Raw genomic sequence first — 19,203 nt, forward strand, 5'->3', positions numbered from 1 at the left:
AAATCTCTCAATATATCAAAATGGTATTTGTATACTTTCAGAGGCCTATCTTAGTACCCATACACTCTCACATTCTCTCTCTCTGTACACACACACACTCACACACACACACATATATACACACACACACAATTTAGTACCAATGTTTCATGATTAGACTGGTCTAAAACAGTAATCTCACAGTAGGGTGCACATGCCTTTGCATCTCCAAGTTCATCACATAGCAAAAGAGGGAGGAGAGAAAAGTTAAGAGACATAGATAGACTGGTAGGTGTTTCAAAAATTATTTTTATTGTTCCATTCCAAAGAGGACATAGGAAGAAAAAAGCTAGTTATCCAATGACTGTTATACCCTTCAGAGGGAAGTATGCAGAACTCCATTACTTGTTCAATGCTGCAAACACCAGAGCTTAAACAGCTGCCTCTCAACCTGACCAGAAATGCTGACAATATGTGTATGTCATCAATCCATGGCTTGGCTTAAAAGAAAAGTTCTTTACTGCAAGTATCCAAGTCCTTAGGATTCATCCTTAAAGATATTAGGGGATGAGAAAGACCACTCATGCCAAGACTATGTTTAGTCATTAGAGTGAACTAGAAAGTGGCCAGTTTGTTCTAGGATGCATTGCATCAGACATCAAATTACTTAAAAGAAAATCTGCATTTTGTAAAGAGGCACCAGGCATTTCAGATCTAGTTTACCATAAAGTGCAGCTACTGGCCAACCAGATAACTATAATTCAGTCAGTGCAAAATTCAAAAAGGATAAGTCAGGGCTTTGATGAGGCTGGCCACACTGCAATATAGAAATGAAACTTAAAAATATAAGATAAAGTCTATTTACAAAAGTTTTTTATAGTAAAGTGACTTGAGAAAAGTTATGTTAAGCAGTTCTCACACATCCCTTCCCTCCCTTGCCAAAAAATCCCACCTGAAAATTATCTTGGAAACCAAGTTAAAACTGTGTGGTGAAAAAGAGAATGCCTGTTCCAGGTAAAGGACTTGAAGATAATTTATAGGCAGATGTACTTTGTCATAAATAGGGTAAGGTTTATTGGCGACATGGTGTGTGCTTTTAAAAATGTCTCTATTAATATGTTAACAAGGAAAAAAATTCAAGCACATTTTTGTTTCGGGTTTTGAATTTTCCAGCAAGAGTTGGTGAAATCAACAGGGCATTAAAACAAAACCCAAGAAAAATCAGTCAGTCTTTTCCTGTTGTCTGCGTTGTTGCTTTCTAGTTACCTTGAATTTGATTCTCAGTTAGCTGAGGACAACGTGACGGTCAAAGACGGACTTCCGCTGCTCTTGAACTTGAAGCTTCCAGCGCTGCTGGGCATACTCCACCTTGTTCAGCACATTGGCACGACTGCGGGAGCGGGCCAGCACATCATGGGCATTTGCAAACGGCTGGTGATCCTGAAAACCCAGGAATGGAGAACATGAGAGATGGCATAATTGGTGTAAAACACACACACACAAAACAGCAGTTATCCAGCCTGAGACAGAAGCAGCTGGATTTTTCAAAGACCAGACCATCTATTTGCCCAAGCACTTCTAGGACTCAACTGCTAGAAGTAGGCTGAACTCAACTGCAGAAATAGGTGGTTCAAGTGGCATAAGCAATAAGGAGGTATCTGTGACATGTTCCCATGAGTCACCATTTCCAAAGACATTTCCCTTAAGAAGCAGGGACCAAAGATAAAGATAATGGTCATTTATGTTAAAGAGAAGCTTTCCTAATGAGTAGGGAAAGAAAATCTATTTTCATGTTAAAATCTGTATGCTAGACTCAGAAAGTAGGACTTTTCCTTGCTTCACTCAATACTGTATAGCTAAACAGTAGCAGAGAAAAGACCTGTCTTACCTGACTCCCATTATATTAGAACTAGAAATTCATGCATGAGTGTGTGTGTGTGTTTGTGTGTGTGTGTCCCTCAGCCCAGCCTGCACCCTCTCCAATCTGGGACCCCTCAAGGAATGTCTGACTGCCAGTGTAGGGTAGGATTGGGCCTAAATGGGCAGTCAGACATCCCTCTCACAATCCAGGACTGCTGGCTCCCAACTGTTCGCCTGCCTGCCTTCCAGATTGCCCCTAACTGCTTCTGCCTGCCAGCCTGATCACCCCCTATTCACTCCCCTGTCAGCCTGATTGATGCCTAACTGATCCCCTGCCAGCCTGATTACCCCTAACTGCCCTCCACTGCAGGCCTGGTTCTCCCCCAACTGCCCTCCCCTGCAGGCCTGGTTCACCCCCACCCCAACTGCTCTCCCTGCAGGCCTGGATCCCCAACTGCCCTTCCCTGCAGGCCCAGTCACACCCAACTCCCCTCCTCTGCCAGCCTGGTCACTAACTGCCCTCCCCTGCAGGCTTGATTGCCCCCAACTGCCCTTCCTTGCAGGCCCTGTCCCTCCCAACTGCCCTCCCCTGCTCGCCTGATCACCCACAACTGCCCTCCCTTGCAGATCTGGTCCCTCCTAACTGCCCCCCGCCTTGCTGATCATCTTGTGGAGGCCATCTTGTGTGCACATGGGGGCAGCAATCTTGTGTGTTGGAGTGATGGTCAATTTGCATATTACTCTTTTATTAGATAGGCTTGTTACTTGCCAGCTGGGGCCACATTCACCCTGGGAGATGAGTTGATAAGATTTTATCTTGGTTGATTTTCATCTCTTCCTGCCCCCTCAACAGAAACACTAAATGAACTGGTTTACCTCTTCTCCAATCTATGATGAAAAGAGACACCTCATATGCTAAAATTACCCTCTATTACCAAGAGTATTAAGAATTACTACTTTAGAATTTCTATTCAAAAAAGACTTGAATCTTTCAATGCTGAGCACTATGGCTTCTGTGCTAGTTGCTGCCTTAGAAAGAGGCTATTGAAGGCTTATCCAAGTATCAGTGTAGAAAGCCAACTTATCCGGGTCAAAGTAAACCAATGCCACTGATGTTTGTAGTCATTACAGGGGAAACCACTCTGCTAATCTATCTGTGAAGGAGATATAAACACAGCTGCCTAAATGACAAAAAGCATTAAAAACTAACTTACTGCTTTTGTTTGCCTTTTCCTTGATCTTTTTCCCAAACCCCGGTTAACAAAGCTTCTAAATGTTCCAACTTAGGATCCAAGTCACAAGTTGTATCTCTTAAACTAAACTTTGCTTCTAGTAAAGAAACAACATGGTTTTGTTGTGCATGCTTTCAAAAGTTCTATTATATATCCAGGACAGACAACAGCATGTCTATAGAAAGCTATACACACCATATACCTAAATATAACCATAACCATGTAGTGTTATAATACCTGGTCTTCTTTTTTTGTTGATCCTCACTCGAGGATATTTCTCCATTGGTTTTTTTTTTAGAGATAATGGAAGGGAGGGAGATAGATAGAAACATGGATGTGAGAGAGACACATCGACTGGTTGCCTCCCACACCAACCCGAACCAAGGCCGAGGATCAGTCTGCAACTGAGGTACATATCCTTGACTGGGAATAGAACTGAGGACCCTTCAGTCTGCAGGCTGACGCTCTATCCACTGAGCCAAACCAGCTGAGATTAGTCTTCTTTTTATACCAAAACATGTACTTGATCACATCAAAAGTTTTCTATAAATAATCTTTCCCTGCCTTCTTTACCAAAATTCCCTCAACTTTTCACTTAATTTATGTAACAGCTTGTGCAAAGCCTATTAAATTTTTATTTTTAATCTTCAAATAAAAATAACAATTTCATAAAGTTAAAAATGTATTGAAGATATAAGAAATAAGGTGAGGGAAGAGGAAGGCTGAAGTTGTTGGATTACTCAATTTCCTACCAAGAAATAAACCGATCCAAGGTCATCTAACAAATAAGCACAAATACAAGACTTAAGCTCACCTAACCTTGACTTGGTGTCATATTGTCTAAACATACTGATTTTGTTCAGGTAAATTAAAATGACACTATAAGGATATGGTGATGAACTTGTATATAAAATATTATTACCATTGGCTTGTTTTGACATAAACAAGATTAGAAAAAAGGATGTACTTTTTCAGCAGAGCACCTCTCCATTTCATAATCCTGCTATCTACTCTTCAAGATGAGGGAGGGGGGGTAGGATCTTTTAAAGGAACAAATTTAAAGGGCTAAACAAAATAGTAATTCTTTTGGTCTGTTCTCCACCTATCAGAACAAGATTGAACTAGTTGCTCATGGTCGTGGAGGCTTGGAGAATGCAAATAGAGATTTACCCTTTTTATATGTTTGTTCTTTTCACACCTGATAAAATTACAATAAATACAAAACATGTTTTAATGTAATGCTTTGATAATAGCAATGATGTGTCATGGATATATAATATAGTAAATATTGTGACTGCTTACAGTGAACTTCTGAACTATTTGTACTAACTCTTGCTTGATTTAAAATGCTCTACAATAAACAAAAATAAAACAATTTAATTGAGAATTTAACAAAAGCACTTTTAAAAGCACATAGTGAACTCTCATCTTGGGTAAGCAACAACTATAAAATTTAAATTTAACTTCTTTTTATTTTATATGGTGACAGATTGTTACCATAAATTCACAGCTTTGCCAAAATCGGTTTGGCTCAGTAGTAGAGCGTCGGTCTGCGGACTGAAAGGTCCCGGGTTCAATTCCGGTCAAGGGCATGTACATTGGTTGCGGGCACATACCCAGTAGGGGGTGTGCAGGAGGTGGCTAGTCGATGTTTCTCTCTCATCGACGTTTCTAGCTTTCTCTCTCCCTTCCTCTCTAAAAAATCAATAAAATATATTTAAAAAAATTCATAGCTTTGGTCTGAAAATCTCTCTGTGCCGACAATCAGTTTAACAGATACTCTACAGCCAGCCAGGCCTCTCAGAAACTATGTTCTCTAATGGTAAACTTACACAGAGAACCTATCACTGGTGAACAAAAGGTTATTAAGCACATGACCCCACCAATCAAATGCCTATTCTACATGTTTTTGTCTATACATTTGTGCATCCATTTCTTTTATGTTCTTTGATATTATCTATTCCTAAAATCAGGAACTAGATAATTAATGCTGTAAGTGATGTAGTTTAAGTCAGACTTCTTATTTATGTGCCTTATAATGAAATGGTTTATATGGCCTTTGACACACAACATTTTCATATGTTAGCTCTCAACTGGGGATGATTATGCTCTCCAGAAACATTTGGCAATATCTGTGGACAATTTTTACCGTCATGACTGGGATGAAGATGCTATTAGCATCTAGTGGGTCAGGGATGCTGCTAAATATCTTACAATGAACAATGCAGGCAGCCCCCTTCAACAAAGAATTATTTAACCCTATCTTTTGATGAGAATCATTGATTGGCTGCCTCCTGCACAGATGGAGCCCACAACCCGAGCATGTGCCCTGACCAGGAATCGAACCATGATCTCCTGTTTCCTGGGTCGATGCTCAACCACTAATCCATACCGGCCTGCCTACATGTCTATTTGTTTTATTCATCTCTTTATTGCTAGTATCTAGCATGGCACCTGATAATAAAAAGTAACTCATTTTGTATTGGATAAATTCATAAAAGAAACAAGGAAAAAGAAGTAAATAGAGATGTTTCTACGAAAGTTCTTAACAAAACTAAGATGAAATCTTGGGTAAATAAGTTGAATATTCATAACTGATATTCAAGAGACAATAATGTATTGATCAAAAAGGAGGTTCTGGCGCTAGCTGGTTTGGCTCAGTGGATAGAGCATCGGCCTGTGGACTGAAGAGTTCCGGGACCGATTCCAGCCAAGGGCACATGTTCGGGTTGAGGGCTCAATCCCCAGTAGGGGGTGTGCAGGAGATAGCCGGTCAATGATTCTCTCTCATCATTGATGTTTCTATCTCTCTCTCTCTCTCCCTTCCTCTCTGAAATCAATAAAATATATATATAAATAAAAAAGGAGGCTTTGTTTGTAGATGTTACTCAAGCCATCTAGTCAGGATCCACTTTCCCATCTTTTTTCAACAGGTCCATAAGCCATTTAAGAGTAAAAGGGCTTCTGACTGTGGTTAGCAAGGGCTCATCCTGGTGTTAGCTTTTGGAATTGGTTCTTGAAGCTTTACTGAATTTTACCTACTTTAAGGAACATAGTCCAATAAAGTAATTCAAAATAAGTAATTTCTAAAAAACTATATATATAATAATGAAATTTTGGAAATAAGCCCAAACAGGATAATAACAAAACAAACAATATATTTCTCTAAGTTAAAATTAATAACAAGTTTGTGGACTATGTCATTTTTTGGACATTTTTGAAAGATGTTGACGCAAAAAGCAGATCACAAAACATTTATACACTGAATATACCAACTGTATGGACGAATAGATAGGAGGAGAACCTGGAGTGATAGTTTTATGTTTCTCTAGAGTTAAGGATCACAGATTTTTATTTTATTTTATTATTTTTTTAAGTATATTTGATTGATTTATTACAGAGAGGAAGGGAGAGGGATAGAGAGCTAGAAACACCGATGAGAGAGAAACATCGACCAGCTGCCTCCTGCACACCCCCCATTGGTAATGTGCCCACAACCAAGATACATGCCCTTGATTGGAATCGAACCTGGGACCCTTCAGTCCGCAGGCTGACGCTCTATCCACTGAGCCAAACCGGTTCGGCAGTTCACAGATTTTTAAGAAGAATAACAAGATATACACTGAGTGGCCAGATTATTATGATCTCTGAATGCAAAATAATCTGGTCACTCAGTGTATATCCTATATAATAAAAGACTAATATGCAAATTGTCCCCTCGACCAGGAGTTCGACTAGCAGGCAGGTTGACCCCTTCCCCTGGCCAGGCTGACCGGACCACACCCATGTATATACACACACACACACACACACACACACACACACACACACACACTGAGTGGCCAGATTATTATGCATTCAGAGATCATAATAATCTGGCCACTCAGTGTATAAAACATCAGCAGGTTATCAAGTTACATGTCATTAAGAAAACAGTATGATCTTCATACTTTCCTTCACTAAAGCCTCTACTTCCTATGATATTTGGTGATGCTAACAGGGAAGGTGTTCAGGTGGGCAGAAAGCTAGCTCAGATGCTTTTCTCAAAGTAAACAGGGAAAGGTAATGAAAATTGCACCCTGGGCACTGAAGAGCAAAGCCTTGTATAACACACTCACTAAAGATCATCAGTTTAAACCACCATATTTGTGGCTTTACAACACAATTTCCCCATAAAGAGACATATACTAAAATCAGAACTGTCTTTAGCTTCTCTAGTTGACTATCTGCACCAGTACATGAACATTTATATTACTTCATGATGATGATCTGTCAGCTAGGGCATGCTGAGAACTTACCCCAACATCGTCATCGCTCTGTATTAATTGTGAGTGTCCAAATAGGCGTCTCTTCAGTATGGGCTCAACCAGAGTAAGGTACACCATGTATAGAAGTAGAAGGCCCAAAATGGACAGGTAAATTATAATGGTAACCTAAAGGAAATTGAAAATAAGTTACATCTCTGTTCAAGCCAAGGAGTCACAATTCTGTATAACTATAGTAAAGCCGCAATGAAGACTGGTCTATCTGCTAAGTATACAGGATTACTATATCAACTATATAGATTCCAACATAAGAAACAAATTCAACTCTTCACCAAAGTATTAAAAAAAAGGGGAGGGGGGTAAGCATTTTGTCTTTGAGATCTTTTTGTAAGTCTTCAGAACTCCATTTTCACTTACTGCTAATCACTATCGCTAGCACAGTTTAATTTCTCACCTGAATACAGTGTCCTAGTGCTGTCAAGAAAACATCAAAGAAACCTAGCAGAAAATGCAATGCACAGGGATTTCAACAGAATACTCTTTTAGATCAAGTTAGATGTAAAAAATACGTTTTAGGCCATTGATTTTCTTGAGATCTTAATGCATGTGCTGACATCCCCAAGAATGGCTTTAATTAAAGACAGACAATACTAAATGTTGACAAGGATGTGGAGAAACTGAACCCTCCTATGTTGCTGAGGGGAATGTAAAATGGTACAACCAATTTGGAAAACAATCTGGCAGTCTCTTAAAAGTTAAACATAAACTTACCTCTCTTAAGAAATCTACCCAAAAGAAAGGAAAACATAGCCACCCACACAAAGACACGTAAGCAGATATTCATGACAGTATTATTCATAATAGTAAATATCTGGAAATAATCCAAATGTCTATCAACTGATGAATGGATAAATAAAATAAGCTATATTCATATAACAGAATGCTATTCAGCAATAAAAAGGAATTAAGTACTGACATATGTTACAACATGAATAAACCTCAAAAGCATTATGTTAAGTGAAAGAACCAGTCACAGAAGACCACATACTGTATGATTCCATTTATTTGAACTGTCCAGACCTATAGAGACCCAAGGCAGAACAGCCACTGCCTAGGACTGAGGGTAGGAATGAGATTAACTGTAAATGGATGCGAGAGATCTTTTTGGGACTTTAGGAATGTTCTAAATCTAGATTTTTACAAATTGTTTAAAATTTGCTAAGATTTATGGAATTGTACACTTACAATGAATTACTTTTAGGGTATATAAATTACACATCAAAATTTTTGTTTAAAATTAAAAAGTACAGTGAGAATTTCTCTATAGGATAGCACCCTGCTGGAGCAGGGGCTCTCTGACAGGGTCAACCACACCAGAAATCTTTGTAACTGTTATAGCTGACCATTCCCAGATTTCCCATGTGCCCTCTTTTTGGGAAAGGAATGGGAGCTCCATATAGAAAAAAAATTCGGGAGAGAACTGTTAGTCACCACAATAAAATAACTGAACTCATTAGAGGTCCAAATGGTGATCAGAGCAATCCACCTTCCATTTCTTATAGCAAATAAAGAAAGGAAATCTTAAAATCCAGAAGTGATGTTTCTGGAATAGAACTATATGTATAATTTTTCCTAAGGGTTGAGAGGGTAGGAAGAAGAGGATCTCATCACGCTATTCTATCTTCTGGCACATGTGACCCACGGAGAAGCTGGGACATTTTTCTGGAATATGCTAATTACACAGGGCATTTTTGTGCTATTACACATACCATGCCTATGTACATTATCTTAATTAATCCACAAAGCATCTCAATGAGGCAGGTAGAGAGCAGGCCTACTGTTTCTTTGGGGTTGGGGTTTGGAGATGAGGAAGTAGGTAAAGTCAGTAGTGAGTAGTATTGGAGTAACTAAAATAGAATTCATATGTCAAAATTTTTTCCTGTCTCAGTACTATCAAGAACTATTCCAGAAGCAGAAAAGATGGATTTTTGTTTTTCACCTTGATTGTTACAGAGCTTCTTTCCTCATATTTGCATTCACAGCGCAGACAGTATGCTTCTATGTCAGGCTCCCGCACAGACATGAGCTCCACAACATGAAGGCAATCACTGAAAAACACAAAGATAAAATACTGCTCAAGTCTAGCTCGATTTTCTATTCGCACTGCTCAAAACTTTCCTGAAATCTGGTATAATCATTGAACTTATCCAATGAAAGAATATAAGGAACAAATAATCAGTAAGGGAAGTGAAATAATTTTCTCTTTTGATATCAGCAATTTGGTAAGATCTAAAAGTCTAAGAAACCATAAAGACACATATACAGTAACTATTTTCAAAGGTGCTACTGCTAGAAGTTTATAATGCACCTGAAAAAATCCCAAATGGGATTAGAAACTATTTAGCCGATTGAGTCATATTCAAACTTGTTTAGTTACCAAGCAAAACTGCTTTAAATGATTTAAAGTGACCTGGGGCATTGCTAAAATATGAGATTATCTCTTCTATGAATCAACTAACATCATTCTTAATTGCCACAGTTGGTGTATGAATGGCTAATCACACTTAGCAGTTGGTAAATTCTGAAACCGGAACATTCAAAGCTACAGTAAGAAATAATTACTTGTCTTAATGAGCAAAAGTCTACTGAAAAAGAATGAAGAAGGAGGATTAGGACAACAAACATTTTTTAATGAAAAGTGATTAATTGGAAGAAGTATATCAAAAATAAAAGGCTGAATGTTTTTGTTGTTGGACATTTTCTATTTTCCAAGCTATATATTTATAATTTATGAAAAAGCAGTTCTATATAATAAAAAAGCATTTTCCCAGAAATCTGTCAATTCTAGGAAATAATTAAGCTATTACTTTTCCCAGCTAACAAAAGTCTACTACTCTGATCACCTTCCGCAAAAGTAGGCAAACTTTTCTGTCTTCCTGCCTTCTGCTGGGCAATTTTCTTCCCTTTGACATCTCTTCCTTGAGTATTTCTGGCTGCCAAAAGAACTCTACTATAATTTCCTGTCTTTTCACCATCCTTCTTGGGGGCACCCAATGCTCTAGGCTGATTCTTTCCATTTGCCCTATTAAAATGTACGTTTTGTTTCGGGCACTGGGCCTCTAGTAATAATAATAATAATAATAATAATAATTATTATTATTATTATTAAAAAAAATAAGTCTTCAACGGTAGAATTTCAAATAAGGGTAAGGTCCCACAACTCACACATACAAGTGTGTGATATCTGTTCCAAACAGATAGAAGATTAAGAATGTAGCCAGCTGGATGCAGGCATAAAATGGACAGAGAAAGCTAAATCCGTTACAGGAGTATCTAGCTCAGAATCAGAGTTCATCCAGCCCAATACTTTCAGAGAAGTCACCCGTACAAGATTACAGAGTAAACTACCAGCTAAAAGGACCCAAATCAAGGGCTCCTGTCTCCTAGGTCAGCCCTCCTGTAACTCTCTGAACTTCAGGAATATCAGACTTATCTCCCATTTAGTTTCCTATTTCAACTTCAGAAGCCTGAGTAACAATACCTAAGAATTATTTGAGAATCTAAGCGCTGAGTAATTGCGTGTTTCTTTTGAAGAATACAGTTTAATTAAACGATGAGTGGGAGAGGAAGCAGGAAGGTTGGTTCTGAAGGGCCAGACATTGTAAACGCAGAACCCAGATACAGAACTCAACCACTTTAGGAACTGGGCAACACCTCCCCCTAGTGCCAAAGGGAGGGTATTTTTGGCTTCAAATCACCCCCAAACACAAACCAGAGAACTCAACTTTTCTTAAGTCACACAGCAGAGGTCAATGAAGAATTAAAGTTAACAATTAAGCACAATGGAGGCCAAAAGGTCAATACAGGGTGTCCCAAAAAATGTATATACACTTTGGATAATGAATTCCAATAGGTTACATTTGAAAAGAAAGAAACAAAGAATTGAGCCTATCAGGGGTGAAGTATGTATACATTTTGGGGGGAACACCCTGTCTATCTAGGGCCAGATAAGGCCATAACATAACTTGCTTTTTACCCTTCTGCCAGTTAAAAACTTCTGTCAGGCCCTAACCGGTTTGGCTCAGTGGATAGAGCGTTGGCCTGCGGACTGAAAGGTCCCAGGTTCAATTCCAGTCAAGGACATGTACCTTGGTTGTGCGCACATCCCCAGTAGGTGTGCCGGAGGCAGCTGATCGATGTTTCTCTCTCATCGATGTTTCTAACTCTCTATCCCTCTCCCTCCCTCTCTGTAAAAAATCAATAAAATATATTTAATACAAAAAAACTTTGTCAGTGACAACTAGGTAATATCACACCTATTCTCAGTAAATGACTAAGTTGCAGGAAGGAAACTGGGAGGGAAGAAAAATCCCAAACATGCCTTGTTTCCACTGTTTATTTTCAACCCCCCCCCTTCTGACCAATAATCAGGGATGAATAACATATGGCTCTGTCTAAATCTAGAATAAGAAAAGTCAGTGAAAAGATTAGTGTTAACCACTTGAATAGTGAGTTCATTTGCCACTCAAATAATAGTCATATTTTATTACTAATACAATAAATTATAAGTGCTCAATATATTTAGAAAATTTATAGAAAAAACAAAACTTATTTGAGCTTTTTTTATATTGTATCAATAACTTGCTGCTATAAAACCTATAAGAATATAGCTAAATCACTTTGCAATATGAGACAAGTTAAGTGGAATGTGAACATTCATAAATTCTCAAGAACATACTTATCAAAAATCAGATTGAACCAAAATGAGAAGAGACAATAACATAAAAAAAAAAAAAAACTAAACAAGCTCAAATGCTACCTTTTCTTTTTCCAAGTCAGCTTGGAATATTATAACCGCGTGAATCTAATTTTGTTTTCAAATTGTTGCAGCTGTTTACCTATAAAATCAAGTACATGTGAAGTACACAGCATTTGGAGCTATTTTTCTTTGACAATTCCATGGGAATGACCTCATCCGTCCTGTGACAGAAACAACTGTTTCCCAACCATTGTATGGCACATGCAGAAAAAGCTATCATTGGCAAGGTCCCCTGGGAGAAACAGAGAAGGCTGCTGGTGGCTAGCCAGTCAGGATCTCAATCATCACATGCATGCCTGATTACCCTGAGAGCCGAATGGATCAATATCACACCTATAACCTATTCCTGGCACACCAACTGGGAAACGGGTATACATGATTCATTCCCATTCCTTCCTGAGTCTCAGACACTTTTAAGCACAATCTCCTACATTTGGCACTGTACCACCAGAACCTACAAGCTGTCGAAATTATAACCCAGATAAATGAGGCTTGCTTACCTTTCACTGAAGAGCAAGAGAGAGGGCCAAAATTTAAGGGGGCAAAGGAAGGAAGTTCTGGTGATACAAACTCTGCCCCATCTCCATAGAAAACCCACCCTATCTGGGGTTTAGAGTTTATGCTATATTACTTTAGGCTTACATCATACACTCTGGGTCTTAATCTTTTTCAAATGGAAATGGAATTTGACACTTTTGCTTAGAAAGAAATACTTAAAAAGAAAACAATACACTGGATGAACATTCTGGGCGAACAGTGACAACCACACAAAGAAATCTGACAGGTAATTAAACAATCAAGAATACTTACCAATCTTTTTGCGATATGTTCCTATTATAAATATGTCCGGGAATATCTTTATAGGGAGGACAAATACATTTACACCGAACATCCTCCGAATTCTGTAACCAAAATGGAAACTTAGTATAGAGCTTGTTGACAGGTTAATATAATTTTTTTTTTTTTAAGTTTTTATTTATTTCAGAGAGAGGAAGGGAGAGAAAGAGAAACATCAATGATGAGAATCATTGATCAGCTGCCTCCTGCACGCCCCCTACTGGGGATTTAGCCCACAACAGGGGCATGTGCCCTGACATACGTCCTCCTGGTTCTTGGGTCCACTTTCAGCCACTGAAACACACTGGCCGAGCTATCATCAGTATTTTTTTTTAAATGCACCATATACATTTTGTTACGCACCCCCTACCAAACATTCTAAAACCATTCACTTAAAACTTTAAATAACTTTGAGAGATACAAGTTCATTTTGGTAATGCGAATGAATCATTAAATATTATATAAAATCAGTTTAATAATACTTAGTGCTTGACCTATAACTGATTAATCACATTTATGGGTCAGATAACACTCAAATTGTGCTAATGTTATCACCATCTACCTGTCAGTAGAAAGATATGATACATAGATAGCTGTGTCTATGTGGGTATCTCTCTTTTCCGAGTCCAGTGCAGCTAGAGAGCGATCCAGTTCCTGAGTAGGGGCTGCTGGGGATTGAGAAAACCAAGAGACAGACACAGAGATAGAAGGAAAAAGCTGGGGCAGGACAGGGGACCCAGAGCCAATACAGCATGTTTATTTTATACAGCAAAAACCAGGAAGTTTACTAAAAGTCAAGACAACCGAAACTGGTTCGGCTCAGCTGTAGAGCGTCGGTCTGTGGACTGAGGGGTCCCGGGTTCGATTCCGGTCAAGGGCATGTACTTTGGTTGCGGGCACATCCCCTGAGGCACATCCCCTGAGGGGGGTGTGCAGGAGGCAGCTGGTTGATATTTCTCTCTCATCGACGTTTCTAGCTCTCTATCTCTCTCCCTTCCTCTCTGTAAAAAATCAATAAAATATATTTTAAAAAAAAAAAGTCAAGACAAAGGAGATTAAGTATATTGTTGGGTGGGCTCGAGTAGTATCCATTCCTGGCTGGATTTAAATAATAAAACCCATCCCCTAGCACCTGTGCTGAAGGTCAAGCTGATAACACTCCTGCCTCTGGCAAAGTATGTTTCCAGGACATGGGGTGGGGGTGCTAACTGGATTCAGCTGACAATAATTAAAGACATGCCCCTGTGCCTTCCCAGGCGCTCTCTACATGTCTACAAATTAGAATGTTGATTATAAAAGGATTGGGAGGAATCAAACTATTGTAAAAATTACTAAAAACAAACAAACAAACAAACTAAAAAAAACAACAACCCCAAAACACCAAGTCTCCATTCTTCTATCAACATTCTTCCATGCTCTGGTAGAAAGGCATTGACTGATAAGGACAGAAGGGGTTGGGCCAGAGTCCTACAGAAGGGCTGAAGGTTTAGAGACACTCAGCTACAATGAGAAAGAAAGTACATTAGGGAAGCAGCTTGAGTATAGCCGAGATCAGTTTGGTCTACCCTTTGCAGGAAACTTTGCTTCTGCTCCCTACAGAGAGGACAACTGTGGATAAAGGAAATTTCACGAGGTGGAGGTGGAGAAAGAAGTGACTAATATAGGAATTGAGGGGAAGTAGAAGATCCTTCCTCAGCAAAGGGGAGTCCACCTGAGAGGCAGTGGCTCCTTAGTCCCAGAGGACCAGGCCCCCTGCTCTTAGATATGGTATGTCTGGCTGAACTGTTGATAATTCATTCACTCATTCAGCAACCATTGAGTGAGCATTTGCTTGGAGCCAGACCTTTGCTCAATGAGGTGGTGTGGATCAGCATAAGGCCTGGTTCCTGCCTGTAATTAGGATGTGCCCTAGTAAAGGAAACTGACAAATACGAGATTGCAATACCCTACCTAAAGTGATGACAAAGAGATATGCAGAGGGTGCCAGCAATGTTTTGAAAGTCAGGAGACATGCTGCTGTTCCTGTTTCTGGTGGGAGGTAGGGAAGAGTTCAACAGAATCCCTGAGCAAGAACTCCAACCCCTCCCCCCCCCCCCCATCTGTCTGCCTGTGATGTGTCTTTCCCAAACTTTATATTTAAAGATGTTATAAAGCTCCTTTTTTCTTTTTTCTTTTTTTAAGAAATGCAAACGCCATTCAGTTTTCCCGTCTCATTAACATGAATTCCTTCTGTTTTCCCCAACCACAAGCTAACTCCTCAAGGAGGAAGCACGAGTGTGCATGGGGCCGGGTCAGGTCTGGACGGTAGGGACAGGAGTGGGGCTAGAAAGCAGCATGAGGGGATCAGAAGGGCCATGAAATGGGGCCGGGGAGAAGGCGCCACATCCTTATCTCTCCTGTAAGTTTGGGTCCTCCTTTTCCCCACTAAAGGACCAGTTTCAGAGAAGGCAAGAAAGGGCTCGAGAGGGCCTGGAGGGGTTTGGGTGAGCGAGGGTATTAGGCTGGTGAGTGCTGCCAGGTAGAGGCAAGTTCCAACAAATGGCTTCGTTCCTGAGAGGGAAGACCTCGGAGGGAAGGAGACTTTCCATCCTTTTGGGCTGGGGACGGGGCGGATGGCGGTCTGGGAGGCTGGTGGGGGTGCAGGTAGGCCGGCAGGGTGTCAGGCTGACGTTCAAGGCTCCCAGAGTCGGGAAGGTTATAAAACCTGGGGTGGGTGCTTGGGGGCCCGGAAGGGCAATGCCGAGGAGGTGGAGGGGCTGCTGCCCAGGCTGTGGGCACTGCCCAGGCGGGGCATCTGGGCGGGAAAGGGAGCAGCGCCGTCAGGGCCGGAGGTGGGCGCGGGGCGGTGACGGTCGGGCTGGAGGGAGATGGGTGGGGGGGGGCCGGGGCTGCGCGGCCAGGGGACGCCGGCGGGGCCGGGAGGGGAGCGGGGCCGGGAGGAGAGCGGGGCCGGGAGGAGAGCAGGTGGAGAGCCCCCGCGGGCGGGAGGGGAGGCAGGGGAGGAGCTCGCGGAGCGCGGCGGGGCGGGACCCACCTTGGCGGCGTCCGCCGTCCGCACCAGCAGCAGCGCCGACAGCGCCAGGCAGGCCAGGCCGAGCGGGGAGCCGGGGCGCAGGAGGCCTCCCCACCGAGGCGCCATCGCGGCCACAGCGAGCGGCCCCGCAGCCCGGGCCCCCAGACCGGCTCCGGCTCGGGCGCCTCCGCCCGCACTTCCGCCCGGGCCCCGCGTCACCCGCCGCCGGGCCGGCCCCGAAGCCTCCGCCCCGGAAACGGTTCCGGGCGGCAGGGCCCGGGGCTGCGCGGCGCCCGCCCGGCCTGCGCTCGGACCCGGGGGCGCGGAGGGGCCCTTGGCGGGCAGCCTCGGCCGGCCAAGCTCCGAGGCGCTGGCATGTTTTTCCGGGGCGCAGGCGCCGCGGGGTGGGGCGCCTTCCCGCCAGGGAGAACCCCGCCGGCCGGCCGGGCGGGCCGAGCCCCCCCTTCCCGGGAAGCGCGGGGCCCCGTCTGAAGGTCGGGGATCGCGCAGGGACTCGGGACTGACCGGCCGCCCGTGCGCCTCCCGGACGCCATCTGCCCCCTTTCCTTCCGCCCCCCCAGGTTTCCAACAGCCTGGGCCCTGCCTTCGCGGGTGCGGCCCCCCGCTGGCTCCGAAAGGTGTGAAGTTGGCGAAAGACCCGAAACCGGTTTGGCTCAGTGGATAGAGCTTCGATTCCGGTCAAGGGCATGTACCTGGGTTGCGGGCACATCCCCATAGGGGGTGTGCAAGAGGCAGCTGATCAATGATTCTCTCTCCATCCCTCTCCTTTCCTCTCTGTAAAAAAATCGATAAAATATATTTAAAAGAAAAAGAAAGACCCGTCCTAGTGCCTCCTGCGCCCAGGACTCCGAAGGTGGGGGGTGGCTGGCCTCTAAGTCTTAGGGAAGCGCTGACCCGCCTTTCCCCGGGGGCCATCCTCTGCAAGGAATTTAGAAGGACCTTGGAGATGGCACAGTGTCCTCCATTAGCGGAGATAATAGTTTAAAAGGTACAGGGTTCATCACAAGCCCTACGGATTTGCTGAATGACCTTGGACAAAACTTCCTGGGCTCCTTATTCTTGGCTCAATAGGAGGTTGAAGTCTTCATGGATTTCAAATTCTGCTCCCATGGAATACCCGGGTGACTTTCAGATTCATCTTTAAAAGGTGGCCTCCTATTTGTGGAAATGTTTTTTTACCAGAGCATTTTTACGATTTTTTTCTCCTTTGATTATATATTTTTTTCTCCTTTGATTCCCGATGCTAGAGTTTAACACAAGAACATGTCTGATATTGCACCAAATATATTTAGCCCCTTTGAGTCCCAAATGGCAAGTAATATCGGAGTTGTTCTATTTACAGGCAAGTCAGGCCTTGGTGCCCACTTGTCCCCCTTCCTTTTCTCTGCTTCCCTGGGACTAGGTTTCTCTACTTTATTCCTTCTGCCTAGTAAGGAGTGACACAGGCCCAGCTGGGCCCTCTCACTTTCTGAGGCCTGAAAAATCCCCTGGATGGTCGAGAGTAAAATGAGCCTTCTCTAAATTTAAGTGAGAAGGTCTGAAGGTTAGGAAGCAGAAGTGACAATTGATGTATCTGGGACCAAGGTTTTGCCAGCTTTATCTGCAGAAATCAGATAGCTCTCTAGACTGTTGAGAAATGCAAAATTAACTTCATTGGACAGTTAACTTCTCTACCCCATCCTTTCTGACCTCCCCAGCACTTTTCCAGGCCACACCGGTGCCTGAGAACAGATGAAGTCACAAACACCATCAATGATTATAGTTACTTGGATTGCGCCTCTAGTGGTTGTGGCGGGTCATAGGTGTGCACACACACAGTTCTTCCAGTTATTTCTGAGCATGAGTCCTCTCTTTTACCATGTGCATCACTAGGCCTTTTTAATTAGATGTTCTGCCCTCCGCTGCTGGTGTGCCATACTATCACTTGCTTGTGCCCACTATGACGACAATGTATGAGGTCAGGATATTCTCTCTCTGTTCCTGGAGATTTTGGTGTCCCTATTGCTGACAAGTTACTGCAGCCCCCCAAAAAACAAAGCAACACAAATTTAGTACCAAAGCAGAGATAATTTTTAAAGTTTCTTTCAGAGGAGTGGCAAATCAGTATTATTGGTTTCCCAGTGTCTTAAAGAAATACTTAAAAAAACAGTATATCCTTTCTGACCACTAAGATTTTCAAATAAATATTACATTATTTTTATTCATTTTTATGTTTACTAGTATAGAACATTTTTTAAAAAATCAAATAGTATTTCACAGCAGACCCTGAGCTAACCTTGTACACAATCAATTTCTACTCTGCATATACTTACCTTGTAGCTCTCTCTTCTGGGATTTATCTTCATATTTCTTAGCAACATCCTTATACTGTTATTTTTTTTCAGTTTGGTCTATTATTTTACTACTTCCTAAAAACAAATCATCTATATTTATGCTCTAATACACTCTCATAAACCTTTCTTCATCTTCTATCCCTCAATATATCTATCACCTTATGTATGTAAATCGCAATTCATTATATTATGACTGTATACCAATTATTAATAATTTACAATATTTGCAGTAATATATTTCTTTTTTAAAAGTATTCCTATTTTCTATATATATGTATATATATGTAATTTTATTATTGATTTCAGAGGGAGAGAAACATCAGTGATGAGAATCATTGATTGGTTGCCTCCTGTACGCCCCCTACTGGGAATGGAGCAGGAAACCCAGGCTTGTGTCTTTGACCGAAATTAAGGGACCCAGGACCCTTTGGTCCACAGGCAGATGCTCTATCCACTAAGCCAAACCAGCTAGGGCTACATTTACTTTTTTTAATTGAAGTTAGTTTTCCATGCTTTCTTAATTACCTAGTATTCAAGTATCTATAATTTATCCCAAAGTTGCCTCAATACATTCAAAAACATCAAGTAACTTATCAGTTTAATTTTTAATTTGGAAACGACGCTCCAGGAATCCTCCTCCGCCTTCATTCTGGAAAAGCTGCTCTCTAAGCCTACTGCATGGTTTTTGTCCTAGAATGTGTCCTTCTTTTTTTTTCTGAAATATTTCCATATCCAACACTTATTTTGAATTTTTACATTATCATATTTTAAAGTTACTAGAGCACTTTCATGTCCATCCTTCCCCAGGCCCAATAGCATTCTGTTCCATTTGTGTGCTATAATA

At 41.7% G+C, this 19,203-nt stretch overlaps 1 protein-coding gene across 1 annotated transcript; it reads right to left on the reverse strand.

Annotated features, from left to right (window-relative positions):
* Positions 1 to 270: 270 nt before the first annotated feature.
* On the reverse strand, positions 271 to 16,234 carry TMEM9B (TMEM9 domain family member B). Its single transcript, XM_084893496.1, has 5 exons — positions 16,027 to 16,234; positions 12,966 to 13,057; positions 9,336 to 9,444; positions 7,370 to 7,504; positions 271 to 1,419 (listed from the first exon to the last, which is right to left on the reverse strand). The coding sequence occupies exons 1-5, from the start codon at positions 16,129 to 16,131 to the stop codon at positions 1,264 to 1,266; spliced, it is 597 nt and encodes a 198-aa protein (XP_084749622.1). The 5' UTR covers positions 16,132 to 16,234; the 3' UTR covers positions 271 to 1,263.
* Between the last annotated feature and the right edge of the window lie 2,969 nt (positions 16,235 to 19,203).

The sequence above is a fragment of the Pipistrellus hanaki genome (assembly GCF_964339955.1).
Source record: "Pipistrellus hanaki genome assembly, chromosome: 9".
Lineage (NCBI taxonomy): Eukaryota > Metazoa > Chordata > Mammalia > Chiroptera > Vespertilionidae > Pipistrellus > Pipistrellus hanaki.